The sequence below is a fragment of the Argentina silus genome (genome assembly GCF_951799395.1).
Source record: "Argentina silus genome assembly, chromosome: 16".
NCBI lineage: Eukaryota > Metazoa > Chordata > Actinopteri > Argentiniformes > Argentinidae > Argentina > Argentina silus.
The window spans coordinates 7,543,010-7,562,356 of record NC_139670.1 but is presented as its reverse complement, the minus strand read 5'-3'; the positions used below and the strand labels follow the sequence as shown (position 1 = coordinate 7,562,356).

Below are 19,347 nucleotides of genomic sequence, written 5' to 3'. Positions count from 1 at the left end.
GATTGACACCTTGGCCATAAATCCAATAAATTCCAAATAGTTGTCTTGTGTTACCAGACATTTTTCCCCCGTCCCCAGCAAAGATGGGTTCCTATTTCTGTCTTATTATACCACACAGCATGAAGAGCCCTTTTGATCTATTCACCTGACCACAGTTACTCATCATCATGACCAATCGTTCTGTGACTCATTCAACAGTGGAAGTGCGGTAGAGAACAGAAGCCTGTAGGAGTTTCTCTGAAAGTTAAAGCCTCTTCTTTGTGCCTTTGATTGTGCTGTAAATCGAGACATAGAGGGAGAGAGCCAGGTGTATATAGGAGGAGCAGGAGAAAGATGAGGAGGAGGAGGAGGAGGAGGCGAGGGTTGACTCAGAGAGACTAGGCTCAGTTGCAGATTTCTGGTTAGAATTTGAGTGGACAACTGCACGATCAAAGGCTAAATAACATCATATCCACAGACGCAGCGGTATATATTCTAATATATATATATATATATATACGCCATTTAGAGGTATATATTCTAATATATATACGCCAGTTAGCTGACACTTTTATCCAAAGCGAGTTACAGTGCCTTCGGAAAGTATTCAGACCCCTTCGCTTTTTCCACATTTTGTTGTGTTATAGACTCAATTTAAAATGGATTAAATTAAAAGAATTTGCCATCAATCCACACACAATACCCCAGAATGACAAAGCAAAAACACGTTTTTTGAAATTTCAGTAAATGTATTAAAATTGAAAAACAGAAATACCTCATGTACGTATTACTTTCCGAAGGCACTGTACATTGCAGTGAGCGCATATATTTTTCAGTATATGGTCCTAGTAGGAATCGAACGCACAACCTAAGCGTTGCTCGCGCCATGCTCTACCAACTGAGCCACAGAGGACCACCATTGTTCACATGTCTAGGCTGTGGACAATTCCTTACTCCTCTGCTTAAACCATTTTATATCAAATATGACTGATACAATTGATACGAGAGGAAGAGTACATATCACATACAGGCCATACGGACCACAACAAGCAAATGAGTGGCACAGGCAGCGTAACCCTGACAACCACTAAGGGGTCAGTACCCTGCATAGACAATGAGCTCAGAGCAGGAAGACAACATCAATCTAGAGTTACAGGAAGAAAGGAACATTTGTCTGGCATGAAGTCACAAACGTTAAGCTACTCCCCCATGAATAGACAGAATGGGAGAAAGTAACAGGGGAACAATGGAGTAAAGAAAGAGAGAGACAAAGCAGAGAGTGAAAGACAACAATCACATTCAGCTAAATCTGTTTGTATCACCAAGAAAAATAACATCTGCGTCTGTTTAAATGTAAAACCACAATGCTTTGTGTGTGGGTGCATTGTGCATGACTTAGACAGATTTTTTGACACATATTTTGGTGCGGGTTGGTAAGTCGCTGACAAAGAAACATGGACAGCAAGGCATAGATGCAAAAATAATCAACAGAGGTCAGAGAATGTCTCCCAAAGTGCTGTAGTGACTATCCTGGTTGCACTGTAATACAAAAAGATTATATGTGTCTGTGTGTCCACCTCCTTCCTGAAAATCATTCATCAACTTCCGGGCGGGAATATCCGATGTTGACTTAGGTACACAGAGCATGAATGAGAGGGACGTGTACTGGGAAACTCAGGCACATATGAGAGACATTAACCCCTCCTCCTCCTCCTCCTCCTCCTCGACCTGTGTTTAACCTCCCTCAACCTGGCTGTAGCCTCGACAACCACCACATGACCCACAGTTACCATGTGAATGTTTATGTTCCATGTGTCATTCATCTGAATGGAGCCTATGAGTTTATTAGGGCAAGCTAGCGCAGGCAGGACATATGGTTAGGATCAAAGTCAAAGTGAGTGAGTCAAATCCCACCTTGACTGCTACCTAACCTGTCCATGTTTGTGTCTCCATGAGCGGCAAATACCTAAACTGTGTAACTAAGTAGATAACATGAGTATCATATATGAAAGCTTATAAACAAAGTATTTCACCTTCAGTTTACCATTGTTCAATATTAAATCAGCAGGCTCTGTTGTGCCGCAAGGTACTGAATCAACCTATTTCACAATATGCTAAGTGTTCCACATAGCAGACAGAATGTTTGCAATCAGTTCAAGCTGCAGCAGGAAATTGTTCGTTTCTGATCCCCCCAGAAGAGTTTCACCACCTCTGCAGTCTGGATGTGGCAACATAACAACAATAACAATAATAACCCAACAGAACATCAATAACTCTCTATATGAATGCTAAATGAAGCAAGAAGACCAGATACCTCAATCATATAGCATATTGTTCGAATCTAACCACAGAGATAAGGAGAGGCAGATTGACCTTGTGACCTCAGACCCAGGGACAAATGACCAAGGAGACTATACAAACAAATGATTTAAACATCCTAACATCCATACCCCCAGGACTGTTGCCCTGAGAGAGAGAGAGAGAGAGAGAGAGAGAGAGAGAGGGAGAGAGAGAGAGAGAGAGCAGAGTGGAGCCTTACTTACTTACTTACCTTCAGTCCGTTTGTGTTAATTCAACTTCCTCCCTACAGGCTTGCTCTAGGATGCCTGTTGCTCGGTAACACACCGCAGTGCAACCGCTTCAAAGCCTCCCGTCCTCCTGCCGGAGCTCGAGGCAGGAAGCAGTCCTGGCAACACTTCAGAGAAACACACACACACACACACACACACACACACGCACAAGCACACGCACACACACACACACACACACACACAGAGGCCTCTGGGTGCATTAATCTCTGCCCCCTTGTGTCACCTCTCACCACTGGCCCCAGTGTTTTATGGGTCTGTTGGCAGGTCGGGAGGCCACGAGCCTGTCTGGTAGTGATGACATGACCATACAGTACACACCAGGCCCAGGACCCCCTCCTTACACTGTGTGCCACAGGCATACCACAGAGGAAGAGGTACCATTAAACATGACAGTGCTCCCCCCTGCTCCCCCATCACTGACCTCGCTGTCCTTGTTCCTCAGGTTTCAGCTCTGCTCCATTGGGGGTAACGCATTCTGTTCAAAGGTAGAAGACTTGAAATAGCTGCTCTGTGGATGACTCGTACATCACTGACTTAGCCTTCTGACCACCAGAGAGACATAAACCATTAGAAACAAGAGGTCCGTCTCTGTTCCGAAGAGACAAGGCTGAGAATCAGAGGAGATAAATCTACAGTATGATACAGGAACATTCCTTGTGTGGTGTTGTGTGTGTGTGTGTGTGTGTGTGTGTGTGTGTGTGTGTGTGTGGTTGTGTGTGTGTGTGGTTGTGTGTGTGTGTGTGTGTGTGTGTGTGTGTGTGTGTGTGTGTGTGTGTGTGTGTGTGTGTGTGTGGTTGTGTGTGTGTGTGTGTGTGTGGTTGTGTGTGTGTGTGTGTGTGTGTGTGTGTGTGTGTGTGTGTGTGTGTTTGTGTGGGGGTTACTGACAGTGCAAGTGTGAGTTATTTATTGCCCCAGGCAACCCTAGACTGAGTAAGCGATGTCCCTCTGTTGTCCAGCTGTAAAGTAATCCTACAGCTTCTGTACGTGTTGCCTTTAGAGGCAGGATGAAACATTAGTCAGAAGAGTGGCTCAGTGGCTAATACAGTACGTACTCACACTGTGCCCATTGTTAAGGGCCTCACTGTAAAAAAGATTTGCTCCCAACGATTTCAACGATTTCAAGTTTACACAAATATATGTTGAATACAGTAAAATACTTTTACCTCTCTCCTAGAGTTTGAGCTTTGATGTTAAGTTCTAGTTCTGAGAAGTCTGTGCTTCTGTTCAAAATATTGTTTTTATTAGATTGTACTAATCTATTATAGGATTATAACATTATGGCCTAATAGCATTATATTCCCCTATAGGATACATATCCTCAGATCTTAATGAAATGTCCATGTAAGAGATATCATGGCTGCAGGCACCGCTGTAAGAGACCTAGCAGACTGGACTCATTATAGCCCACCACACCAAGCGCTGTCTCAGCAGAATACACACTCAATGAACCCTGAGGGACCTCTCTCTTTTTCTCACTCCGTCTTCTCTTTTACTTTCCCTCTTTCATTCTCTACTCGGAGAGAGAGAGAGAGAGAGAGAGAGAGAGAGAGAGAGAGAGAGAGAGAGAGAGAGAGAGAGAGGTGATTATCAAAGCAGACACACTAATAATCTACAAGGAGGCCATCCACTAATTTAATAACTTGATTGCATTCATTATGTCACAAGCATAGCCATATTCTTCATACATTTTAATCAGGAAGTAAATTACCTGTCAGAGATTGAGCATATAACAATGAGCTTCCTCCCCACTAATGCTGTTTATGTTAGCTCAAAGAATTTCCTGTAAACTGCATCTATCAAGAGGTGTTAGATCAGTAGATGATCACAGGATATGCATGCAAATGCACACCGGCACACAAGCAGGTGCACACACACACACACACACACACACACACACACACACACACACACACACACACACACACACACACACACACACACACATTCAATGAAAAGCTGAACCTTTTAATAGCCTTTACTATAACCGTCTGCAAGGCGGCCCTTTTTCTTGTTGTTTTGCACCCTCTGTGAGCCTTAAACTACGTGCAGGAAATTCAAAAAGCCACTTCCCTTTTGTACAGGCTGATTACAATGCACAGCCGGAACAAATGAGCTTTCAGTCCAATCAATGTGGGCCGGGATAGAGGGAAGGCTTACAGGAAAAGCCTAAGAAAGAAGCCTATTATTTTTCAATTAAGGGAATACATTTTATCTTCTTAAGAAAGTTGCAGCTAGACATCAACTTAACTCTCCACCCACTTCTCTCTTCACAGTAGAACAGTGAGAAACTGAAGGGCGAAACCAAGGAGCCAAGACATGAATCACCAAACACTTAACACTGATCATGTCATGGAATAAGAGACTCAAAGAATGTCACTCACCCTGGAGAGGGAAGGTGGTTGGAGTGATACAGACTGCAGGCTGAATTCCTATTTGTTTGTTTGTCCCACCTTAAAGTTCAACAGCTATTTTGGGTTCTTACAGTGGAATGCGTGGGTTTGTATGTTCACTGTGTGAGTAACTCACATTTAGTCACATGTCATTGGGCGGACAAATGGTGTTTGTTCCAGCCAAGGCCAGAATTAAGAAATGAATCACAACTCTGCCTTACCTCAACTCTCTATATGGGAGAGATCAAACAGGAGACAGAGAGAAGAGAGAGAGAGAGAGAGAGAGAGAGAGAGAGAGAGAGAGAGAGAGAGAGAGAGAAATAATGATGACAGATAAGCCGTTGTTATGACCAGTGGTGGCTACCATGCCTTCATAAGCAGTGACTAGTAGCTTCATAGATGTATTCATTATTCAAAACAGAGAGAAAAGAGAGAGAGAGAGAGAGAGAGAGAGAGAGAGAGAGAGAAAGAAAGAAAGAAAGAGAGAGAAAGAAAGAGAAAAAAGAGAAAGAGAAATAGAGAGAGATAAATACATTAACATTGTTTATATTAAAGCACTACAACATGACTCATCATGTGTGATATCAGAGTGATGATATCTCCTGAACTATTCTCTTGATTAGACCAAGTTCCACTCTCATTCCCTTGACTAACCTTGGCTCAGGCACCGTGGCTGTCAAACCCAATCAACATGAACACAATGTTAGATAGTCATCTTGATTGGGGGAGGGCTGATGCACAGTCCCCATCCTCTTCTGCTGCACCTCCTGTTATACAGGAAGAGTCACAGGAAGAGCCTACACATCACCTTCTCACAATTGTGTGTGTGTGTGTGTGTGTGTGTGTGTGTGTGTGTGTGTGTGTGTGTGTGTGCGTGTGAGTGGGTGGGTGGGTGTGTACATGCGTGTGATGATTGGACAGTAAGCATGCTCTCATACACTTATTGTTCTTCAGCTTGACAGGGGTCAGAGGTCACCTCTTATGGAGCGTGCTCAGTGACCAACATCCTTCCTGCCTGTGTCTGTCAGGCTAGTACGCCACATGGTTTTCCCTGTAAAGATCTTCACAGATGTCATATCCTATTTCTTTTCTGCACCAGCCCCATTGCTGTTAGAAATAACCTTCTTGCAATTCTTTATCCATGACAGGGGTGGCCAAACTCATCAACAGGAAGAGGTCCAGTGAGTATACAGGCTTTTTTGTTTCAACAGACAAACACACCTGCTTCAACTAACCCAAGTCTTGATTGAAGACTATGATCTGTGGATTTCTTAAATGAGGTGTGTTATTGCCTGGTTGGAACAAAAGTATGCATCCACACCAGCGCTGTGCGGATAGGTTTGGTCACCCCTGTATATAGGCCAATCATTACCATTCTCCAAAACACTTAGCCTATTTGAGTTTATTTGAATTTATAGTGCATTTTACCCAAAGGTCACAACACACTGTACAAGTAATACAAAAGTAGCCTACAAGACAAATACTAAATACAATACAGTTTTAAAACACAGATTGCAGAAATATAGGGTTTTAGCCTGGATTTAAAAGATGAGATTGATTCAGCCTCCCTGACATGGATTGGCAGACTATTTTAAAGCAGTATAGTATCCATGTCTAGTCTGCAAAGTATACATTTATCCATATCTAATTCAAAGGACCTGCTGCACATTAATCACATTAGTCTGAGGATGAATTAGATCAGTGGTCATGTAAATCAATTTGTATCCTTTCATATAATATATTGCCCAATCAATATTGCTTACTGGACCTGCATCTGCTGTAATTCTGTTACATAAAGTCATACAGAAGTCTACCCTCATTCTGCTGCCATGTGCCAACTCTGAATCAAGGCAGGTCAGGATATTGGAGGAACTCTGAAGGCTCAACGCAACAGCGTCCTCTGTTGGACACCGAATGAAACTGCCAGCACTAAAACATGAGCTAGATAGAAAATACATGTGTTTTTCACTTTCTTTTACGTTTTTTCACTTTCTTGACATGAAGAGAAATACCCCATGAAAATGATTGTTTGGTACCTGGACCTCAACACAGTATTTAACAAGGTATCCATTATTGATGGTACATACATCAAATTGAACTCATTGTTGTTCTTTTCTGATATTCAACTTTCCAAACATCTGGAGTGGAGGATATCTCTGTATCTGTTTTTTTGCGTTTGTGTGAACAGTGTGTTTTAGTATGTGTTCTAGAGCTAGTCCAACCTGTCTTAGAGCAGGAGCTTGGGGAGTTACAAGAGAACAGGGAGAGTCTAACTGCTGCACCATCTGCACAACTTCTCTCTGGCTCTTTGATTTAATCATGGATATCTGTGAAAGATATCATCCTCTCCCTCTCCCTCCCTCTCCCTCTCTCTTTCACTCTGTCAAAGATATCATCCTCTCCCTCTCCCTCTCTCTTTCACTCTGTCAAAGATATCATCCTCTCCCTCTCCCTCCCTCTCCCTCTCCCTCTCCCTCTCTCTTTCACTCTGTCAAAGATATCATCCTCCACCACCTGCGATATCTGACAACATCCTTGGTTGAGAGGTTGTTTCTTGGCTTCATTTTCCAGTTGTTGAAAACATTTCTCTGCCCCCCCCCCCCCCCCCTCTCTCTCCAAAACCATTGCAGTAAAACACAGAATAGTGAAGAAAGCACAGCCAGTTTTAAGAAATATTAAATTAAAATATAAATAATATAATAGTTTAAAATAATAAATATTTCATCTGTGTGAGTTCACTTTGACTTTGGGTAATTTTGCAATAATTAGATCAGTCTTGAGACTTACAAAGAAAAACATGGACATGGAGAATGTTGGGTGCAATTCTCGCTCAGCAGTATAAAAAACGTTTTATTCCCAAATTATCTAAAACCCTGATATTTCAGCCATGCACAATCAAACAGGGCCAGGGCCATACTGGGCTGGGTTGGCGTGACATGATATGCCAGCCTGTGGTGTGTGTGTGTGTGTGTGTGTGTGTGTGTGTGCGTGTGTGCGTGTGTGTGTGTGTGTGGCAGCAGTGTGTAGAGCAGAAGAGACTGTCATGAGGGACACATTGGAGCTCTGGAGTGGAAGATGGAACTATTTTCTTCTAGGAACACAGCATTTAGTTGAACCTGTATGAGATTTAAAAGTCATTGGACTACCCATGTGAACAGGGAATTAACTGCTTGGGACTATGTGATTATGACAAAGTGAATGCAAGATAATTGATGGATGATTCTCTGTGAGTTCAACAAGAAGAAATTCATTAATAGGCTACTATTTTAAAAGAAAAGAAGCTGTCTCAACCTGTGGAAAAAATATATCTTTAGTGTGTTTCTTGGCTATCCTTCATTCGAAATGAATTTGGTGAATACAGTTCTTTCATTATTTTCACACATTTGAACAGTTTTTTGGGAGTGTACATACTTTTTCAATTACAATGACTACTCTTTGTTTCTTAGAATTCCAATTCTAGTAGTTAGTAGTTTAATTAGTTGTTCTAATCTCGGAAACCTAGAATTAGTGAGACTATTCTTGTTCTAATGAATCAAAGTTACCAAAAAGTACCTATTTATTAATTATCATAAAATTGACTTTTCATTTTGTAATTTCTCAGTGGATACCAAGTAAATAGCAGGCTGTAAAACAAAGCATGTTTTTGTGTTGGGGGGCAGGCCACTCCTTAGCACTGTAGATGGGCCCGTAAAGAGATCCTGTTTTCTTCTGAGTCAAGCTGTGATGAGTCATGCCTCTGTAACAACTGATACAGGGTCAGATATTCTTCATCCCCAATGGTTAAAGTTAGGATTCAGGGCTGAGGGATTAGATCCAAGGTCTGTGGATAGGGGGCAACTTCTACCTTGAGTAACACAGTGTCACACAGTGTTCTTGTCCAATCCAATCCAAGTAAATGCTCTTTTTGTTGAGTCACAGGGGGTTGAGATGGTTGACATGGGTGACGTTGGGTCCTGGGGTTGGGCATCACCCTGGCCTCCACCCCAACCAGACCCCCAGCTTGTGGTGCTGATAGGAGCAGCTGGAGGGCTTTATCACACCGGCATGTCCCACACCACAACCCCCTCCCTCCCTCTCTCTCTCCCTCCCTCCCTCCCTTTCTGAGAAGCCACAGCCTGGCCACAGCCTCTCTCTTCCAAGGCTTGATCAAACCAAACACTCTCAGCACAGCCACGACAATAGTTGATTTACAAATGAGATATTGATTGGATAGAATTTGGAACTCTAAGTATATGGCCACAGCACATAGAGATGCAACACATGGAGGATTGCCAGTTTGATAGAACTACAGCTTTATTTCAAATATGAAATGGAAAACTAGCACTATTTGTCGTGCTTGAGCATTTTCAATACAGAAATAGAGCAGTTTTTTGTGATTTGGTATTTCTGTTATGGGATCTTAACACTGAGCCTCCCCACTAACATAAAACATATACAGAAACTACAAATAAATTCCCTTGTATTCGTATACAGATAATGTATTTAACTCTGAAACACAAGCATATCAGCAAGTAGAGGGCACTTACATCCTGAAAATAAGGCCTTTCTGACAGTAAGATGATTTAGTACTGTTTCAAACTGCATACTGTAAGTCCAAGTTAATTGCCTAGCCCTGAATCGCAAAGATTAAGAGAAGGAGGAGATCAGACCACAAATTCAACAAGGGAACTTATTTAAACTACAAGTCTATGAGCCATTACCTAGGAGGATTTCGTTATGAGGCATTAGTGGGCCCAACTCCATATTCACCATTTGGGAAACACATCCAAATCCATTGGTCATGGCGACTAGACAGGGCCATAGCCTACAGCATTCCTGTATGTAGTATCATATTCATCACAAACGACCACTTCAGGTGCATATCGCTATATAGGCCTAAACAAACATTTGTCACACGCCTCAGCATGACGCAGATCAGAAGACGTCGAGTCAGAATCGTCTCCTGCGCAACTTGCCCACCCTCACGTGATTGTTTCTCTGTAGCGTTGAGAAGGAAAACAACCCAGAGCGAGTAGTAGGCTACGTGCGCTGTTACCATTTACCTCATAATCTTTCGGAAAAGTTGATAAATCCGTTTCAAAATTATCAGAAAACTCCTCTTAATAGACGCATTAGTAACGACGAAAATGGTTGACTAATACTTTACGCAGACCTGTGCCGTGCGCCCAGCAATATACCATACATCTCTTTTCGTGGTCTCAAGTGTGGACTATTGACGCTTTCTGGATTTTCAACCTTATCTCAAAACATAAACTTGCTGGTTGCAATGCTCTCCAAACAAGAAAGAAAGCTGCTTGTAAAAATATGGGATAAAATGATCCCAGTGGCTGCCGAAATTGGAGCAGAATCCCTTCTGAGGTATGTTTTTGAGAATAATTTAAGTACACTGCAAACGTCTAGACTGCACTTTCCTTTTTCACAAGATACATGTGGCCAAATTGATTAGTGCCGCCAATGTTTGGCGAAGAGTGATATAGTTATATCATATAATGCTTATGGTTTCTGTTTCTGTTATTGAATCAGGATGGTTGAAATCAGGAATCAAGAAGGGTGTTAACATTACTACATTTCCAAAGCTTTGGTTATTATCCACTTATTATCCAGTAATGCATGCTGGGTTCAAATTAGTTTACCGTCATTTGGTGACGATTACGCAGACGCAATAGCTATAGGAGGGGCCAACAGCTAGTGGCCTAACCTGAACCCTTTTCCCTTGTCAGGATTGGAAAGGTTATTACTTAGATTCCACCCAGTATTGCCCTGTAACTCTGTTTTGGCTCCATGTAGAATCATTTCCACAGAGAGGGTTCCATATGGCACCAAAGGGTTCCATATGGCACCATAGGGTTCCATGGCACCAAAGGCTTCCATGGCACCAAAAGGGATTCTTCAAAGTGTTCTCATACAGGGACAGCCGAAGAAGCCTTTTTGGTTTTAGGTAGCCTTTTCTTTCAAGAGTGTATAGGAAAAGATTGAGCTATGCCTGTTCTTCAGGCCACACCTAGTATGGATTGGATTGGGAATTAGGCATAATATGGTCTCCAAACAGCAACCCAAATGTATCCATTCATATATTATTTATTGCAGGATGTTCACAACTTTTCCTAAAACGAAGACATACTTCGCGCACCTGGACGTCGGTCCTCGGTCTCCACAAATGCTCTCCCTCGGGAAGAAGATCGTCCTGGCGATAGCAGAGGGGGCCAGAGACATCAGCCAGCTGACCGTCACTCTGGGACCACTCCAAACACTGCATGCTTACAAGTTGAGAATAGATCCCACTAACTTCAAGGTGCCTATCTTTTTTCATAATCGTTTACGGCAAGCAAGTCATTTGATCAATGTCATACTAGTAGTAAAGTAATATACAAAAGCTGTTTAAATCCCTTAGAGGCCTGATTTTGCACAACATTTACACAAGAACAAGTGGTGTTATTTTTTAGAGGGAATAAATCATAAAAGATACAATAACATTCTAAACACATAAATCACCAATATGGTGGGGCCACTTTGCACTGTTGCAAATACATTGTAAATGTAACCCGTTGTCGACTCTGAATCATGCCTTATGCAGTTTCTGATTTATTTATTTCTCTTGACAGCTTCTTTCTCACTGTATTCTCGTGACCCTGGCCTGTCACATGGGGGATGACTTCACTCCTGTTGCGCACGCGGCCATGGACAAGTACATCTCAGCGTTCTCAGCCGTGCTCGCGGAGAAATACAGATAAAGAGCATTGTAGCCTGTCATACAAACCACACGTTGCTGTTCCATTATTATGTTGAGAGTTCGTTATTCGTGTCTCTTTTTGCAATAAAAGTTTACAAAGAACACATTTCCATCTCTGTTTTGTCATTATTATCATAACATATGTTGTTGCTTCACTATATCAAAAGAAAAAAGAATTGGGACAGGTCCCTCCGTGCTTGGAGGCTGCCTTGCTATTCCGTGCTGCAATAGCGCCCCCGTTTGGGAACATGTCCATTTGGCATCATTTTGTGTTAGGTCTATATGAAGTCGTATGATTTAGCTTATATGTATGATGTAGCCTACAAAATATATTTTATTGTCATGCCAAGCTCATTGAAACAGCATGTAGCTTCCTTCAAACATCAGACAACTGTTCTTAAAGTTGCAGTCTTTGTAGGAGTCGTTGTCCATTGTCTTCTCTCTGATTGCGTGCGCAGTTCAGAACCGTGGCGCTGTCCATATCAGTGCTGAAATGACAGTTCTGCGTGTCAAACCCGAACCTGGCGTTGGGCGGCGCTATCCGCGGTGCTGAACTATCCGTTGAATACGGCATAGCTAACATGATGAGCATGCTGTAATAATCTTGTTTTTAATGCAATGATGAATATGCTATAATAAAATAAGTCTATAATATCTACTTCGGTTTTTTAACGTGAAATTTCGCCAGGGAACCAATGAGTTAAGTAGCCTAGACGCCAAGCTACTTAGTAAAAGACAGTGTGTTACAAAGAGCTTACACCTAGTGGAGTTTCAGTCATGACTTTGTTTATCAATAACCTCACTAAGACACTTTTTTGGCTCATCGAGCCTACTCAAAAAGCATCAATAACGTCAAAAGGAAACATTATATTTTAAACATGTCGTTTATTTTTGTATGCTCTTGGGTCCCGCATAGACGGGGAGAACGGGATCATTCACCCAAAGGGCCTTTAGTGGTACTGCCTGCTCAGGGCGGACACGACCACGGCCAGGAACTTCTGGAAGGCGTCCTGCATCGCGGGGGTGAAGGCTAGACCCATCCGCCCGGCAACGACCACGGTCAGAACTTCAGCCAGCAGCTATTAAGTGAAAGATAGAAACACACAATCAGTTTTAGTTGTATGGGCTTATTTGAATAGTCCAAAAGTTTGTATAGAGGCAATAGTAAATCAAATGACGTTCCACCAATGTCTGAGCAACTATTTCCCCCTGTTATTCCAGTGGGTTTGCTGTTATTTGAGATTAATCAAATAATTCATAAACCATTAAAAGGCCGCTTTGTCCAAACCTACCTTGAAGTTGTCGGGATCGACGTGTAGTTTCTCGGAGTGCAACACACTCAGGGCAGAATATGTGTTCTTGATGTCGTCCATGTTCTTCAGAGCTCTGTCCAGACCGTGCAGCACCGTTATACCGTGAGCAGCAATCATTGGGTTGCTCAGGATAGCCTCAGCGTTGTACAAGTTACCAAACCCGCCGAAATACCTCTGGGTCCAGGGGTACACAATCAGGCACCTACGGGAACGGAAAGCAAAGTGTGACGTGCTGAACATAAAAAACAGCCATTATGGATAATGCGGCAAAATACCGCTGAGTCCAGGGATAGACGAACAGGCATTTAAAATGAAAGTTATCATTTTAATTCCTCTGCAACTTTTCATGCAGGCTAGACCAAAATCTGTGGCCCGAAGTCTTTAAACCAAGTCCGTAAGAATTTTGAGCAGTTATTTTGTAAGTAGGCCTTTCTGACATTGTAATTTGACGAGACTTTGTAATTGACATTGTAATTTGATGTTTATCCAATCATTTCAAAGATGGAAATGTAAACATTCTTGTATGATGTTCATTTATAATTAGAGAGAGTAATCAATTAGGATACCACTTACCTGGCTAGACTTTCTGGGCCAACAGAATCATAGTCGAGCTTCTCGAAGATCTCTGTGATATTAGCGCGCTCTTCATCTGTCCACTGGACCATTTTGACAGTTTGTAAGGTTTCTTGAGTTGCACAGGAAACATGTAAAACGGACCAATGCCCCGGGGTTTATATAGGCTACAAAACACCCCGCCCATAGACTACTTAGGAGGCCACATCTGGCTGTACCTGAATTAATCAGATATGGATTTTAAGGTTGGACAAGTGCATATCTGCTTAGTTTAGATAAAGCGAGTCCGTCTAATTCTTAAAAAAAAAACGTGTTTCCTCGTGCAGACATTCGAAGTAGCCTATTTTCGATGTGGAATTTCGTTTAGAGCAGTATATAGCAATGCGTTTTGAAAACACTAAGAGTGGATTGAAATTCAGTGGAACAAATTTCATAAAACCATTTTCAATTTTCAATTTGCTGAATAGCAAGTAACTTCTTGCAATGGGTCTCATTTATTGTGAGTGTTTATTTTAGTCGAAATTAGCCCTTTCTTTCTTTTTTTCTAGCACGTGGATTTGTTTTGTTAATTACAATATATTTCATACAATGTACGCTACATTGTTTGATCCAGTGCAAACATACATTGGATTCAGGCAAGCGTGTGTTTGAGGTTTTCATGTTTAGAAGAATAGGATTATAATAATACAGTCGAAAAAAATATATTCAGGCTATTTAATCATAAATTACATGCACATTATGATATCAAATTACCGATTATATATTAACATATGCATAGAAAATGATGATACATATATACGATGAAGATTATGACAATTTGCTTTAAATGTTGTTTTTGTATATATTGGCTATTTGATGAGTTACAAAGACTACTAGTGTTATATCATGATCAATTATGAAATACCCCAAACAAGGGTTAAGGCTAATAGAAAATGAATTAATTTGTAGTAAAATACTCATCTTTATTACTGATTGATCCACAAGATGTTCATTATATTGACTTCAAGTCAAAGACTTAAATCAAAGACGTTTCCAGGAGCAATTTCATGTAATTCATTTATATCAATGAAATATTAGAATTGCGACTGTCATAATGCCATCATCAGTATTCTGCTCGTTTTTTGTTTTGTTATTGTTTTTGTTTGCTTGTATATTTTTATTTGTTCTATGTCTTTTGCTTCGCATAGATTGCTTTCTACAAACCCGGTAAGCTATATTTTTCTTATCATGACCTCGAGATAGTAGGCTTATAACCAATCAACATCTTATTACCAGTTAACAACCTCAAACGTGTTAGTTACCTCAACCATGGATAACCAGTTCACTACCTCATCAATATCATTCAATGTCCACAAGCATATAAACACCACCAGAGAAACTTTTGTTTTCATTGATTGCACGTTTTATTTCTCAATCAAAATAATTATTTTCCCACTGGGGACCACAGCAGGTGTATGCGCTGGTCGTTTAGCGGTACTTCTCGGCCAGGGCCAGGGCCAACAGGGCCATGAACTTGTCCACAGCAACATGGATCTGAGGGGTGAACTCCTCACCGAACAGCATGGCCAGCACCACCAGGATACAGTGGGACAGGATCTGAGGAGGGACACAGAAATTACCAAGGTTCAGTTTAGGTTTGAGGTAAAGTAGGTCTGTAGTGGACCAAATATTGTCGCAATTATTTCTGATGATCAAACTGAGATGTCGCCAACAATAGAATAGACACAGGCTATTTAAATCAGAAGTTACTGCGTTTCGTGTATTGGCTAGCTTATATTCACCTTGAAGTTGACGGGGTCAACCCTAAGCATGAAGGCGTGCAGCTCGCTCAGGTTGAGGAGACCTCCGACCAAGTCGTCGATTTTGCCGACAGCCTCGTACACGCCACCCATGATGGTGATGCCGTGCTTCCTGACAGGGGCAGACCCTGGGGTGATCTCCTTCCAGTGGGCGAAGTAGGACTTGGTCTGGGGGTACACCAAAATCATCCTGCAGGAGGATAAATAAGAGATGAGGATGAGCTGGTTCTGCCTTGACGTGAGCTCAATGAGAAAGTAATTCGAAAATAAAGGTGTCTTTCCTATTTGTAAAATGTCTTGAATTGAATTAGTTTCAGTGGATTTAAACCATTGAATCTCGTTAGTTACCTGGAGAGAGCTTCAGTTCCGATCTCCTCGGACCTGCTGGAAACCTTTCCGAAGAAGTCCCTGACGATAGTCTTTTCCTTGGCTGACAGACTCATTTTGGCTGGAGGGCTTCTGTACCACACAAGCTATTCAGAGGATGAATGAAGCTTTAGAAGGATCTGAACTTTAGATGAACTTGAGACCTCTTTTATGGTCCCAGTTCATCCTACAAGCTCCACCCCCACTTTTCTATTGGCTAGGATGAGATCATTGAGTAGAATGGTGAGGAGAGTGATTGTCACTGGGTCATCACTGAGTTCTGTGAATTAAGGGTGTTGCCTGCTCTTATCGCTTCTTGCTAAATATGGTAGAGCAAATCCTATGGGTTTCACATAGTCGATTTCAATAATAGAAATAGGTGCGGTGACCTAGTGTAGGCTATAATTGTATGTGGAACACGTTCTGAATTATTTTTCTAATTATTACAAATTTCATGCATGTTTATTTGATAACACTTTATCCCGAGAGTCACCTGGATGGGGACAAACTGTTAACTAATTATCAACTAACTATCAACAAACCTACACTTAACCCTATGTAGCTTATATCGATGCATAATGAACGTGTATGTTGCCAGTTCATAGTTGGCCATAGTTTTCTGTCGAACACAATTATAAATATTGATGTTAAGGACAACTCGAGGTTAAGTTCTGACATCCTAACTACACCTAAACATAATTGTGGCCAATAAATGAAGATTTTCTCAATAAATAAATAAAACTAAACATATGAAAAGAAAACAATTCTTGACTTATGATATAACTTTGACGCTTGTGACTACATATATTGCTTGAGACGATCCCAGGAGTGAAAGTAGCAGCAGTTGCTTTTCCCCATCAGGATAATTAATTCATTAAATAGACCAAGGGACCAGAACGGCCACGGGTTAAAGATTTGGGGTAATTTTCTATTTAAAAAGTATGTTGGATGGTTGACTCCCCTTTCCACTCAAATACTTTTCTCAGATCTTGGAGGTGTGTACAGTGTGTAGTTAAAGATAACACTTGTGTTGCCATTCTTATCTACACAAACTAAATATAGTTCACAGCTGGAAGAGATGCCATGTGTATGTTGATGCTTTGCGTCACCTTCAGTGTACTGTGAACAAAAATCACATGTAGGCCTTGCTCCTCAGTGGATATCGAAGAAAGTATCAACCTTGCATATATGAGTCACCTCCGGTTTCTAGGTTGATGTATTGAAGCAAATTGATAACCACAAGACAAATCTTTTTGCTAAAATACAACAACGTACAAGTATGTCCACTGTGTCAAAGAAAACGAAAATAATCATTTAGTCATTTATGTTGGTGATTAATAAACGCGGATCGATATGATATATGCCTACAGTATAGCCCCACATTTAATTTAACCGTTGAAGTGCTGAGCTGCTCAACCCATTGATAATACAGGGCTCAACCACAAGACTTTGGAAACTAGCATTGTTTTATTGTTTCAGTGTTTTGAATTATTTATTATTAACAAATGCGCATCCCTTTCGTGAATAATGTCCTTACTTATGTATTGCTATTTCGATGTTTTTAACACGTATGGACTTATTTTCATTTGTTGACAACAATTATGGTGAAGCATTCCTTCCCCATTTCCAAAATAGTCACAAACACTTCTCACAATATTATACATGTAATATAGTTTTCTTTCCAGACAGAAATACAGTTAGGTCTGCACTTGACGCAAATATTCGAGTTCATTTGGTTGGATTTTCTCACAATTCAGGTTTAAATAAATGTTTAAACTCAAATGTGTTACCCTATGTCTATAACCAACATGAATAGGTGTAATCAAACCATATAACCCTTCAACCCTTGGATCATTTTGGGTAATGTGCCATCCGAGAAGAATTACGCACGGTAAAAAGACCACACACGCTCAACAAAATTTGCTTCAATGCATATTTTATTTTTTAATTGAGAAGAAAAACACGTGAGCACATAATCTGTCTCCTCTGTGGGGTACGTTGGCTGGATCTAGTGGTACTGCCTGCTCAGGGCGGACACTACAACAGCCAAGAACTTCTGAAAGGCGAACTGCATGGCAGGGGTGAAAACGTTGCCCATCTTCCCGGCGATAACTATGGTGAGGCAGTCAGCCAGTAGCTGGAAAGTAATAACAAATAATATATGGATTAGATTTGTTATCCTGCTTCGATCGTATGTGGTGGATGACATCATGTTGCATTTCCCCGAAGAAGCTATAGTGTTCTTAGGAACGGAGATCTTACCTTGAAGTTGTCGGGATCTACGTGCAATTTCTCGGAGTGCAGCTCGCTCAGGGTAGTATAGGTGTTCTTGATGTCGTCCATGTTCTTCAGAGCTCTGTCCAGACCGTGCAGCACCGTTATACCGTGAGCAGCAATCATTGGGTTGTTCAGGATAGCCTCAGCGTTGTACAAGTTACCGAACGCGCCGAAATATCTCTGGGTCCAGGGGTACACAATCAGGCACCTGCGGGAAAGGAGAGCAGAGTGCGACGTGTTGAACAACAAAAACAGCCATTATGGATGATGTGGGTATACACAATTTCTATATGCCAATGTGAATGTAGTTAATCTTCAGCTACAATGCTACAATACTACAATACCTATCGCATAATCTTCACATACCTGGACAGAGCCTTGGGTCCAATGTCGTCATAGTCTAACTTGGAGAAGATTTCTGTAATGGCCGCGCGCTCTTCTGCTGTCCACTCAACCATGTTTGCTCGTGATGGTTTTAGGTTCTTGAGAGAACCCGAGTCATGAATCGATTCTTCCACATACCCCTTATATGACAATGTCCACTCCACCCCAAGACGAACAAGCCAACATGATTGGTTGGAGATATACACCCACCAAGCACTTTCTTAGGAACACATGTACATCTTCTCATGGTGGAGGTGGTGTAATGATGTGAGGAATGTTTTTCTTCTCTTCATGGCCACAATTTACCCATCTTCTAATGACTACTTCCAGCATGATAATGCACCATGTCACAAAGCAAAAACCGTCTCAGACTGGTTTCATGAACATGACAATGAGTTCAGTGTTCTTCAGTGGCCTTCCCAGTCACCGGATCTGAATCCAATAGAACACCTTTGGGATGTGGTAGAACGGGAGATTCACAGCTTGAAAGTGCACCTGAAAAATCTGCAGGAATTGTGTGATGCAATCATGTCATCATGGACCAGAATCTCAAAGGAATGTTTCCAACATCTTGTGGAATCAATGCCACGGAGAATTGAGTTTTGAGAGCAAAGGGAAGCCCTACCCAGTATTAGTATAGTGTTCCTAATAAAGTGTTAAGTGAGTGTAGGTCCTGCAGATAATGCCGTGATGCAATGTTTCTTGGTGTTTTTCTTATTATAGGTCCTCTGCTACAATGGTTTTCAGTGATAAAGGTGAATCCATAGCAGTTGTAATTTTAACGAATTAATGGCCCGAAAGACGTGAAGATTATTTAAATCACGTTGTCCATATGATTTGTATGAATGAATCCCGTAAAATAAGTTCTGACATTCAGCAACAAACAATCTAGGTCTGCACATATCATTAACTTTTATTCATGATGCTCCTCAATTAAAACACTAT

The 19,347-nt window shown here is 41.4% G+C and overlaps 4 protein-coding genes across 4 annotated transcripts; 1 reads left to right on the top strand and 3 right to left on the bottom strand.

The window, feature by feature from the left end:
- The first annotated feature begins 9,949 nt into the window (after positions 1 to 9,949).
- Positions 9,950 to 11,790, top strand: hbae4 (hemoglobin alpha embryonic-4). Its single transcript, XM_083687243.1, has 3 exons — positions 9,950 to 10,318; positions 11,048 to 11,252; positions 11,563 to 11,790. The coding sequence occupies exons 1-3, from the start codon at positions 10,227 to 10,229 to the stop codon at positions 11,689 to 11,691; spliced, it is 426 nt and encodes a 141-aa protein (XP_083543369.1). The 5' UTR covers positions 9,950 to 10,226; the 3' UTR covers positions 11,692 to 11,790.
- An 850-nt stretch (positions 11,791 to 12,640) lies between these two features.
- LOC310816684 (hemoglobin subunit beta-like) lies at positions 12,641 to 13,668 on the bottom strand (the record flags this gene model as incomplete). Its single annotated transcript, XM_083686956.1, has 3 exons — positions 12,641 to 12,769; positions 12,983 to 13,205; positions 13,577 to 13,668. The coding sequence occupies 3 exons, from the start codon at positions 13,666 to 13,668 to the stop codon at positions 12,641 to 12,643; spliced, it is 444 nt and encodes a 147-aa protein (XP_083543082.1).
- Positions 13,669 to 15,043: 1,375 nt separating this feature from the next.
- On the bottom strand, positions 15,044 to 15,818 carry hbae5 (hemoglobin, alpha embryonic 5; the record flags this gene model as incomplete). The annotated part of the gene is made up of 3 exons (XM_083688149.1): positions 15,044 to 15,172; positions 15,358 to 15,565; positions 15,724 to 15,818. The coding sequence occupies 3 exons, from the start codon at positions 15,816 to 15,818 to the stop codon at positions 15,044 to 15,046; spliced, it is 432 nt and encodes a 143-aa protein (XP_083544275.1).
- Positions 15,819 to 17,749: 1,931 nt separating this feature from the next.
- On the bottom strand, positions 17,750 to 18,476 carry LOC310816763 (hemoglobin subunit beta-2-like; the record flags this gene model as incomplete). The annotated part of the gene is made up of 3 exons (XM_083687064.1): positions 17,750 to 17,878; positions 18,004 to 18,226; positions 18,385 to 18,476. 3 exons carry the CDS (start codon positions 18,474 to 18,476, stop codon positions 17,750 to 17,752), a joined length of 444 nt encoding a protein of 147 aa, XP_083543190.1.
- Between the last annotated feature and the right edge of the window lie 871 nt (positions 18,477 to 19,347).